The sequence below is a fragment of the Bombyx mandarina genome, chromosome 17 (assembly GCF_030267445.1).
Source record: "Bombyx mandarina strain Sakado chromosome 17, ASM3026744v2".
NCBI classification, from domain to species: domain Eukaryota; kingdom Metazoa; phylum Arthropoda; class Insecta; order Lepidoptera; family Bombycidae; genus Bombyx; species Bombyx mandarina.
Genome location: NC_143223.1, coordinates 2,251,130 through 2,263,263, shown reverse-complemented (window position 1 = coordinate 2,263,263; position 12,134 = coordinate 2,251,130). Strand labels below are relative to the sequence as shown.

The 12,134-nt window shown below is 39.1% G+C and overlaps 1 protein-coding gene and 1 long non-coding RNA gene across 4 annotated transcripts in view; one reads left to right on the top strand and one right to left on the bottom strand.

Annotated features, from left to right (window-relative positions):
- Positions 1 to 12,134, top strand: part of LOC149501077 (uncharacterized) — a 94,225-nt gene that overhangs the window by 12,026 nt on the left and 70,065 nt on the right. The gene's annotated exons all lie outside the window — the stretch shown is intronic.
- LOC114241293 (uncharacterized) lies at positions 713 to 12,126 on the bottom strand. 3 transcript variants are annotated; one of them, XM_089734377.1, is made up of 9 exons: positions 11,842 to 12,126; positions 11,517 to 11,739; positions 9,696 to 9,830; positions 9,405 to 9,505; positions 7,081 to 7,163; positions 6,424 to 6,686; positions 5,442 to 6,338; positions 4,666 to 4,886; positions 713 to 3,488 (listed from the first exon to the last, which is right to left on the bottom strand). In XM_089734377.1, exons 2-9 carry the CDS (start codon positions 11,589 to 11,591, stop codon positions 3,179 to 3,181), a joined length of 2,085 nt encoding a protein of 694 aa, XP_089590503.1. In that variant the 5' UTR covers positions 11,592 to 11,739; positions 11,842 to 12,126; the 3' UTR covers positions 713 to 3,178. The 3 variants fall into 3 exon arrangements, with proteins under 3 accessions (XP_089590503.1, XP_028027879.2, XP_089590504.1); XM_028172078.2 differs by having other exon boundaries at positions 11,517 to 12,126; XM_089734378.1 differs by having other exon boundaries at positions 11,520 to 12,125.

Genomic DNA, 12,134 nt, shown 5'->3' with positions numbered 1-12,134 from the left:
CAGGAAGGACTAATTATTCCGCGCGCCACAATTTTTGATTTTTGCCACATACAAAATGATTTTTGTGACTATTTTGCTACCGCGATGGAAGTCATCGCGAACAATGCCACTCTGTACTCATTTACCAAAACGGTTTTCATTCTCGTTCTATTTGTCCTTGCAATTTTGGCGTTTAATCTTTGGAGTTAAAATTAAATAGCCAAACTGCAAACAGGTGGTAGGAACACTTGTGACTACTGGTGGTAGGACCTATTCAGTCCGCATGCGTATGTACCACCACCCCGCCTATTTCTGCCGTGAAACAGTAATGCGTTTCGGTTTGAAGGGTGGGGCAGCCGTTGTAACTACATATACCGAGACCTTAGAACTTATATCTCAAGGTGGGTGGCGCATTTACGTTGTAGATGTCTATGGGCTCCAGTAACCACTCAACACCAGGTAGGCTGTGAGCTCGTCCAACCAACAAAGCAATAAAATAAATATTAAATCTTGAAACCGTACAGATGCATTTTTCATGCATGCAAAAAATAATTAGAATAAATTAAAGTGAAAAAAGGAAGCGGAATGGAAAAATTGTTACAAGGTTTTTTTTTCTGGCAAAGGAAATAAATGTCTACGGCCTATGCAACGGTCTTTACTGTGTCACCCCACAACTATAAAACTGTGAACTATTTCGCCAATACAGCAAAAATGTACATTAATAAAACGACAATCATTTTAAACATGTTGTATTTAAATTTGCTTATAATGTCATGATAAATATAATTTATAACAATTACATACTTAATAAAAGTAATCAATTTGCATGTAAGTGATAAAAAAAAAAAACTTACACCATTTAGAAGGCTTCGGGTGCGTCCCTGTCGTAACTACACCAATTTTAACACATTTATTTTTACAATTCATTCGTTCAACTACGACTGGCCAGATCCTCCCTACGATAAAATTTGTACCTTAACATTTCCTAAATAAAGTCTATTCTTCTATTCACTGGAATTAAAGTACAACGTGAAGCGTTGACGCACACATGCAACTCGCGCACACACATACAGGCTTCACTATTCCCCAACACGATATTATTCGAGGTAACTCAATGTTGCTTTTTTTTTCTATTTCGAATTAAAATTATCTACGCTTACATTTTTTTTTTAATTAAATAGTCAGCTTTCTGTTCCTCTTTTTGTGTACACAAAGTTTTACGTTACACATATGTTGAGTTGTAGGGTAATTATTTTTAAAAAACAATTCTCTTAAGACAACAACAACATAACAAAGACAATGATCTATCCACGATTGAAACTTCAGATGACATGCGTTTTTTTCAAACTGCATTCTTTGAAAACAGTTTCAGCCTTATGCAAGATAAAATGCAATGAGTATAAAATTTTACATTTAACAACATATTTATTTTAGTACTTTTTATTTATTTATTTCTCAAATTCGTTTTAAACAAAAATTTCTAAGACTAAAGTTCAAATTGGGTTAATTTCAGATTCACATCGCATTTCTTCGTTATAAAATCACGAGGAGAAAGCAAAATAAATCTGCTTTAAATAATATATACTTACACAAAAACCGAAAATTTAAACAATAAAAAAATAGTTCAATTCCGTAATTGGCTACTGCCAATTATATCCTAAAAAAAGGTTTAGTATATCATAAAGATCGTCTAACAAGAAAAAAAAAACATTGAGTTACCAGTTTTCAAATTTAAGCGTAAATCACTTTATATTAAATAACCACTATTTTTAAGAGCACTACACACGAATGCGTTATTAATTTAAATTTGATTTAACCCTCCGTTACGTTCTCGAGACAATTGGTGTCTCAAATACAAAACTAATCAAGAGTATCGTATAAATAAAATGCTCTCGACGCCATCTTTTGGTCGTTTAGGCGGGAAATCAAAATAACGACATTTGGTCAATAGTGTTGTTCTGGTATTCCAATTTAACCCGTGATTAGCGCAGTGTTGTACCAGACTAAAATTAATGAACGCGTATGTATAGTCTGTAAAATTACATAGTACATTATTGTTAAACATAGTTCAACTGTAAGATCTTTGTAACATATTATGGGAATGTACTGAAACAAAGATTGTTTTATTTATTATGATGAAAAAAAGTGGAATTGAAAATGCTGCACGTTATATCGATTTGTTTCAATTTTCAGGTTTAGTAATTACCGAAGAAATTGATGGATTGCGTGAAAGACGATATGGGTAAGAGGGAAGTGAGCGAAGAAATGGTATATGATAGAAGAGTATGGAAGGTCGCGCCGACCCCAGGCAACTGGGAGAAGGGCAGGATAATGATGAGTAATTACCGATATTTTTTTCAATCGGAGCTTCGATTATCACTCAGCGTCACATTTATAAATCGTTTTTGAAAATCAGAAACTTTTTTTTTAAATCACAAGACTATTAGACTAGTTCTCATACTAAAATGGCAACTAAACAAGTTAATTCATATGTTTGTTATGATCAAAGGAAAATAAAGAAATTACCTCAAATATCACTTGTCGAGTCATTATGACAGTCTCCCAGCTTGTCCTCCTTCGGGACAGGCAAGTTAACTCTAATTTACAATGAATAAACATTCAATATATTCACATACATGGAAAATTAAATATCCATTTACTTAATGCATTCATTCACTGTAAGTTTCATTAGCAGATTGAAACAATATCCACGATATCCAGATCATTTTATGTCAAGTATTCTATAGTTACATTAATATTAGGTACAATAATACCAATGGTAATAACTGGTTTTATATTTACATAAAAAAAAACGGAACGTCACAATTTAATTAAGTAACGAAATTATTTTAAAAATAAAAATAAAATGTGATACGGCACTTACAAGTCAGTGTTCTCGAAAAAGAATCCTTCGATAGAACGAAATTACACGTCCATATATACATACGTTCACAATTTACTGAAACGTAACAATTTCAGTTTTAGATCTTCTGTTAAATCAGACACAATCAGATTGATATTCTAGATGATGGGCGTTAATGATATTTTCAATGGAAGGTAGTTCTTTGGATAGTTCCTTTTTCATTATGAAAATTTAGTGAGAGAAACAAGTAGTTCACATAGTTCATTCAGTCACTATATCATTTTGTCTTGCACATGTCACAATAACTGAATGTTTTCATGATACAAAAGTAATCGTTCAATTCGGCGAGTCATCGGGCGTGGCGGGCGCGTGCTCGGGGCAGTACGCGCGGAAGTGTTGGTCCCGCAGCGTCCAGGCGGCGGAGCGCGCGCAGGGCACGTGTGCGCGGCGGGAGCACGTGCGCAGCGCGCAGGCCACGTGCGCGCCGCTCCCCGCGCACACCCTGCAGCGCACCGCCCGCGCCGCGCGCACGGCGCCGCCCAGCCCCCACACGCGCGCGCCCGCCGCCACCACGCCCGGCGCCCACACGCCGCACTCTTCGTGGAACCACGCCCACTCACTCACTCGAGATTCACTCTCCGAATTTCTGGAAATCAAACAAATTCATGTCATTGCCTTTTTTAGTATTTAATTAGGCTTATTATTTTACGTGGACTGACTGTTGTCCCACGAAGACTAATACTCGAAAAATCAGCTAAAAACAGGTACTTAAATATTTTTATAAAGTAATTTTCCTCAGTGACTGATACATTGACAATTTTATTTACGAAGTCCTGGTCGCCAAACGATAAAGGCAGCGTACCTAAATAATATTGTGTAATAAACATCAAACCCGAAAAACCATAATTTGAGTAATTACTATATGATCCAGATATAAATCTCATGTCATATACACTCATGCCTACGACCTCCAGAAAGCACTTCACACCAGGTCGGCCGTGAGCTTCTCCCCTGCCAAAGCATTAAGCTTTGTCATTTGCCTCATCATACACAAAAACATTGTTATGAGCTGTTGCTTTTTCTAATAAGTGTTGTCTTTGTATTAATTTTGTTAAAAAATATTATTTTGACAGTATCACTTTCCCACAAATAAGTAAAGGTACTAAAAAATAAATACCCACTATAGACAATAATGAAAAATTTGATATAATTTTTAGCATTGTAAGTGACTTACGCCAGTCATCAAGTCAACCTGTTTTCTGATCCTTCTTTGTTACTGTAGTCCCGGGATCAAGTTTGTAAAATCTTCAAGCATTTACTGAATTTATTTACACATACTGAATATACAATACATATATACTGCTATATGAAAAGCGGGGTGAATGTATTGAGTTTTTCATGGACTTTAAATATCCAAATGCCACATCCAATTAATTAACGTTTCCACACTTGCTAAATGGCTAACAAGACCGTTGTTACACGTTTGCATCAGAACAAATTTGACTATATTAACAATTTAAAAAAAATCCCTCCTCGTAAATCCAAAAATGTCGGTTAACTGTTACTGTCTCTTTTACCGCCTCTTTAAGGACGCCTGCAAGCAGCGATCGCTTTAGGCTAGGATTTATTTTTTTATTGCTTAGATGGGTGCACGAGCTCACAGCCCACCTGGTGTTAAGTGGTTACTGGAGCCCGTAGACATCCACAACGTAAATGCGCCACCCACCTTGAGATATAAGTTCTAAGGTCTCAAGTATAGTTATACGAATTACTTGAAGTGTTAACATACTAATGAACATAATAGATATTTTGACGTTTGGAACCTGTAATCGTCGCAGTCGTCGTCCATAGCGTAGGGCCCGAAGAGGTCCCCGAGCGCGGCGTCGTGCGGGCGCCGCTGGCAGAAGGCGCACACCCAGGTCGCGTCGGGCGTGGCGGCGTCGTAGCGCGGGCCCAGCGTGCTGGCGTGCAGCCCGCGCGCCGCCCCCCGCGCCGCGCGCCGCTCCTCCTCCGAGCGACCCGCCGTGGAGCGCGGCCCGCGGATCTGGACACATCGTTGCACTCTTTTAATGAACCTCGCTCATAATTGAACTGGTACGTCGGCACCTTCACCCTTGTAGTGAGGATGAGACGTGAAGCAGAGGTCAACATTCCATTGAAACACAAAAGCGCTATAATGATTTTCTTTTGCAATCGTATCGTATTCACTGCTGCAACTGTTGAAGAGTCCAGATACTTCAATACTAGTTACTTCTTATCGTTATCTATATATGTATATAAAAATGAATTGCTGTTCGTTAGTCTCGCTAAAACTCGAGAACGGCTGGACCGATTTGGCTAATTTTGGTCTTGAATTATTTGTGGAAGTCCAGAGAAGGTTTAAAAGGTAGATAAATATGAAAATGATCAGAATTCAATAAAAATAATAATTTTGTATTTCCTTTGATCTGTCCCCCGTCGGACGGATTCCTTTTGTTTGTTTTAAATTTATTTTATACAAAAGTTTACGTCTTTTATTTATCGATTGAGGCACTACGAAGTCTGTCGGGTCAGCTAGTTCTGATATAAAAATATAATAGACGGGGTACGCATGGCTCACCTGAATGTAGGGCCCTCTGGATCGACTTGAGCTGGCGTTGCTGCCGGAGTCATACGCGTCCCTGACGGTGACGTCTTTGCTTTTCCGTGCACGACTCGAATCGCTTTTCTTCCGCGGCCCCTTCCGCCGGCACCCCTCGTCGCTCCGCGCGGCCGCCCGCCGCTCCCCCCGCGCAGGCGCTGACTTGCGTCGTTTTTTGGCAACAGCGGGCGTCGCAGGGATGTCTTGATTAGGCTCAGCGGGTCGCGTCGAGTCGGGATCAGATTTGTTCCCATCTAGTCCGGCGAACATTTTCTCGAGTTGATTTTCTACATCGACGTACGTGGAGGCGGTGGGCTCAGCGCTGCGGACCTCCGTGGCGTCGGGCTCGGCAGGCTTGGCCTCGGAGGGAGACTCAACGGGCACGTTAGGGGCGTCGGGGTTAGAGGTACGTAGGCTGCGGCGGCGGGGGGCGGCCGGGACACAGGGGGCAGGCTCCGGCTCAGGTTCAGGTTCCAGCTCGCAGGGCTTATCTGGTTCAGGACTCGCGAGGATGCTCTCAAGTTTGTCGACAGTGACGACTGGCTCCGGCTCGGGGGGCGCCGGCGGCTCCGGCTCTGGCTCTGCCGTTCGATCCGTACTCGCGATCATTGCCGCTATGTCGTCGATCGTCTCTGCGGATCCTGAGCGCGTTTTTCTTCTCGCATGTGGGTCGGGGGGTGGCGGGGAGGGGGGCTTATCGGGCGCAGCGTCGTGGGCGCGCTCCACGTCGCCGTTCTGTAGGGGGGGCGCGGCGCGGGGGGGCTCAGCAGGCGCAGGGGGCGCAGGAGGAGGGGGAACCACCGGGACGCGGATCGTGCGTTCCGGTTTCCGTTTTCTTTTGGAGCCAGGTGGAGCACCGCACGAATCTGCAGAATCCTGGAAATTACATTTACAAAATAGGTTAATTTCGGGATTAAGCATGGCGTGGGTCGTTTTAAAACATGAATGCGTGACGCGGCACCTCGTTGGAGGAGGGCGGCGAGGGCGTGGGCGCGACCCTGGAGTGCACGATGACGGAGTGCGGGGAGGCGGGCGCGAGGCGCTCGAGCAGCGCGTCGACGCGCGCGTGCGGCGGGCGGGCGGCGCCGCGCCCCACCAGGCTGTTGATGGTGGGCGCGTCCCGCACGGACAGCGCGCCGCCGCCGTTAGCCCGCGCGCCCGCCACGGATAGGTCCACGCCCACACGGGCGTATGCCAGTAAATCTTCTGCCCGGACTACCTTATCTGTCAAACATATATTTGATTCAGAGATCAAGATCGCAGACTCCAATAATGATAATTTTTTTATTGCTTAGGTGGGTGGACGAGCTCTCAGCCTACCACCTAGTGTTATATAATTACCAAAGCCCAGACATCTACAGAACGCCGCCACCCACTTTGATTTATGAGTTCTGAAGTGTTCGTTTTTACAGTACAATGGCTGCTCCAGTCTTCAAACTTGCGCTTGCGCAATATTGGACGATTATGTTTAAAATAATATTTGGATATATGACAATGGCATTATCCAAACCAGCTATTTTTAAAGAGAAGCAATTACGCAGAACAATTAACAAGAGTCGTTAGTTTTTTTAAATTTTCAAATAATGAATTAATTCCTAATAATAAGAAATGGTCTCACCTCTAGCTGGACCCAGGTGCGAGTACAATTCTACTGGAGGTAAGGCGACTCCCGTCTTCACGTCGCCCGGAGAAGGAGTATGTCTGAACAAAATTAATTATTAAGTTACTTCACCATTTCATTTCATAGCTTCATTAGGGAAAAATGTATTATTACTACTATTTCTCTCAGCTGCAGAAACCATTTTACCATAGTTGATTTAATTGGTTTCAGTTGCAAAATCTTTTTTTTTTTAACTTTATGTTATGTTATATTAAATACCTATCTCCCAGTATACACTTTGTTAGAAGCATTGAGACAAAACAGATAAAATAGTATTCCAAGGATGAGGAAATAAAATAATACGGCAACATCATACCCCTACCACAAATGTCATAAATCATATCTACTGAAGAACTATTAACAAATATTTCGGAAAACAATATTAAAATGTTAGAGTACTTTATCTATACATTCCAGTGTATATAAAAAAAAAACATGATAAAATGAACTAGCTTAAATCTAATTTGTGTGGTTGTCCACAAAACAATTATCAACTTATTATTACATTGTGGTTGGCTAATTGACATAAAATGATTTGAATATTGATAACTCAGGAATGTGAACATGGTCTTCTATTTATTATCATAACTTGTGACCAGAATTCTGGTTGATCGTTTTTTTTTTTATGCCCTTTTAGGCAAACGAGCATACGGCTCGCCTAATGGTGAGTGGTTTCCGTCGCCCATGGACTTCAGCAATGCCAGGGGCAGAGCCAAGCCGCTGCCTACCGCTAAAAAAGTGTTTCAATTCTTACGAGGTTCTTCTTACAATTCTTATGGCTCATTTTTGTGTGTCACAATGAGTATTCATTATTATTATTACATAACACTTTGTAGTTCGCTTTTGATATACTTAATAATAATAACCAATATTTAATAATACCCAAGTATACTGGTTTTTAAGGGCGCTTATGAATATATTTTCTTTTTACGCAGCTCATTTGAAGTTGTCGAAGGTGGAACAAAAGCTTTTCTAACTGTTGGGGCCATGATCAAAATCAATTGTAGTACTGATTCTAGAGCTGCTATTGTAAATTTAAAAACTGTTCAAAAAGTGGTCTTGTACATTTCAGTTTACCATGTATTATACTTTCTCTGACCCCAATAAGTTTAAAACTGTGGTGGGTAAATTTTCAAAATAAATATCCAATATTATGGTTATAATGAAAAAAACTAATTGTCACATTTTAAAGCAAAAGATAAGTAAGGTTTCTCTACAAAACACAAATCGTCTTTTTGTGTATGTATTTCATGATTTACAGTACATCATGAATGCAAGATTCATCTATAAATTGAACAATTTAGCTATGCATTTACTTTAAAAAATTGGATAGACTTTTTAGTGAAATCAGTCATTAGCAATCTACTTGAGGTTTATTTAATGTATAAGTAAAAGTATGTCAGTTCAGTGCCCCCAAAAGTTAAAGTTATTATCACTGAAATGAAGAGTACTCATGGTACCATTGTGAATCTGTATCAGCAGCTTGCCTGTTTCTGTTGTGAAGCATATATTATTGAAGATCAGGCCATGCCTTAAGGCAGATGTCACTATTCATGCTTTAATGTTTTATGGGTCCAATAAACACTTAACACCGGAGAAGAGGTTGGCTCACTCATTAACAACATTTTGAGGTCACTGTTAGGACCATTCAGTGTTTCTTGCACTGAGCCAATAATATTTAGATATTAGAATTACGTAGCCTGGTATTTGTAGTTTGGTATTTGTTTCCAAAATTATTTTAACTGCTTTATGCCATGTAATCATGACGTCAATGATTAATGCTTATGTATATTAAACAAATCAACGGAAAAAAGCGGAATTGTCGAAAAACCCAACTTTACATCAGAACCTTACATACATCTATAATTCTATACTAATATTATAAAGCTGAAGAGTTTGTTTGTTTGAACGCACTAATCTCAGGAACTACTGGTCCGATTTGAAAATTTCTTTCAGTGTTAGATAACTCATTTATTGAGGAAGGCTATAGGCTATGGAACATCACGGTAAGGCCAAAACAAGTTGATCAACAATAAATAATGTTCCAAAATAGGGGTTTAAATAGCTTCTTAACATTCTATAATTCAAAAATATTTTCACTTGCTACGTAAATGAAGTCGGGAAAAATTAAGCGTTATGCCAAAATAACTATTCCACGCGGACGGAGTCGCGGGCAAATGCTACTATAAGATATATGGTTACAAAGTGATTTAAACCAAAAAGCAAGTTACGACATTTCCGCTTTCTCCTGTCGGTATTGTTATTATTGGTTCCACACCAACCTAATGAGATGTTTATCTGGTGGGGTTGGTGTGTGTCTGAACATCTCCGGAGGGGTAGCTGTGTGTCGGAATACAGAGTTGCTGCCCGCATTCTTCATGGCCTGAAACATTTAAATATTACAAATTAGATTATTGTTATAATGTAATTTCACAATAAATAAGTTGTTCTTTGTAACATTGCTATTATGAATGATCAATACCGATTTTTTAAATACTGGGTTTTAACATGTTGTACAGGTTCTGTAAATGACAACCAGAATTGAGGTGGGTGCTTTTAATTAGGTCATGTACCTGTAGCGGATCAGGGGGCGAAGGCGCCGGCACATGGTACAGGTGTGGTGGTGGCGTCGGTGTGTGCCACGTCACTCCACGATCAGACGCCATGTGCGCCTGAGGCGCTCGCGCTAGGAGATTCGCCATCTGCAACTGTTTTTTTTGATTTTTCTTCTTATATTGTTTTAAAAGAAAGGACTAACAATAGACAAACAATTCTTTTGTAACAGCCAATCAACTATAATCAAGAGCTTCTGTTATCACATCTTATATTTTTCCACTTTGTCAGTCACTCATTATTTTAGTTTAGTAATTTTCTGAATCTTATTATTATTTATTTATTACAGATAGAACTAAATCGACATTTGATTTTAAAGGTGACCTACCTACCTGAAACCATGAGGCTAAAGTTGTTTTGGGACAGTGGCTATCTTACCTCTATCCTCAATGGGCTTGCAACATGAATAATACTCGTGGAAGTATAAGGGGAATGGATAGAGGAAATAGTGTTCTCGCCCTAAATATAGGGCAAGTCCTGTGTCTCAAATTTACTGGAAAACAATAACAGCTATTTAATGTAGGTAGAGCAACATGAGAAATAGAAGAACAGGAATCAATAAAATAGTAACTTTTACATTTGTTTTGATTAGGACAACTGTCTTGTTCATATATTGTCAAAATTTGTAGACAAAGTTTGAAGTCTTACATACAAGTTTAAGTTTCTTAAAGTATTTAAACAGATGATTAGGAGTTTTTTTTTAAACATAATACTTAAAACAGAGCTGTTCAGACAAAATTCAGTTGAATGTTAGGCACATATAATGTTATCAGTATTTTAATTTTCTTTTAGATATAAGAAATCAATATTTGAACTTGACTCAACAACATTGTCAAAGTAAATATTTCATATAGTTACAGAAACTGGTAATATGAATATATTATTGCAGTAAAAGAAGATTCTGTGTTAGCAATTCACTTGATTTTTTTTCAGTTTTAAAAAAAAAAATTGGTAGTTTTAATTTAAGGGAAATGGCACACCAAATGGTGAGTGATCAGCATTGCACTCATGGATATTAATAACAGTAGGAGTACTGGCAGGTTGTTGAGTCTCCCTGAAGGTTTTAAAACCTGCTTTGAAGAAAGACAGCACAGTGCGAGAGAAACAGCATGGAGAGTAGTTAATAGTTCATTCAAAATAAGATACTATATGGCAATAATGTTCTCTAGAAGTGCACCATAGAAAGCACAGCTGTTCCATAAATTAGATACAAACTCTACAATGGGTCGTGCAAATGGAGATAGATGACAGGAGCATTTCAAATAATTCCATAAAGCACTTTCTTCTTGTTCTCATTAAATTAAGGAACTTAGTTACTTATGTTAATAATTTAAGGCTACCATTTGTCACAAATTGTGTACATTGGTCTTGATTAAAAAACAACAACAGTAAAATATATAGGAAATATGACTAGTAACTTAAGTTTCTCAAAATAAAGTAACCTCCAATTTTATATTCTTTACTTAACATTTAACAATTATGAGCTGAAAGTGAGATTATTATGTGCAGTATCACAATTTTCCAATTGACTTTTGTTTAAATTTATTGTTGTTATATTATGAAATTGCAACAGATTTACACCTGTCAATACAAACAGCTGATTGGTGTGTACTACATACCTACTTCAACGATTCACGACACGCACAAAGACACGTTCATAGAAAAATAATTAATAAACAGCATTTATCATTCACATTTCTAACGTAAGGATATAATGTAACTTCCGTCGAGTATTGTGAAACTCGATAAGTTAGTTGCGGTAATTAATGAATAATAAGCACCACCTGAAGGGGGCTCCAACCGGGGCCCAATTGTGATTGCCGACCATTCGGGTTGTGTTGCGATCCGCCAGACATGATGCACGGGGCAGTCGCTCCGATTTCGACAATTCCTATTCAGCACTATGTCGTCAACAGACACTGTCTCAGTCCACCATAATGATGCCGGCAACTTTGAAGCCTTCGCCCGCGTAACTCAGATCGCTTACGACGTGTACAGAAACTTCTGAAACAATCTCATGTGTGCAATCCCAAACTTCGTTCACACTTAACATGCCGTATGAATCACGGATAGCGATAGCTACTTTTTTACACTCAACATACATACAGTTTAAAGAAAACGAAATTTATTTAGTGCATGGTATGGTGTTCACGATTCCGATGCTCACTTCGCGTGACATTTTGAACGCATTTTGATTTTGAAAATAAACACTTCCCGGTAAAATATAGGCTAGCATTTGCTCAACAATAAGATAGTGACTTTAATCAAAGCAGTTTAAAGTCAAGTTTCTGCTGTAAATACAACTAAAATCACTGAAATAATTCAAGTAAGTGATAGATTCGCCTTCACAATGGTGGCCGATTTGGATTTGAAAGCAACGACAGCGCCATCTTGTGAAT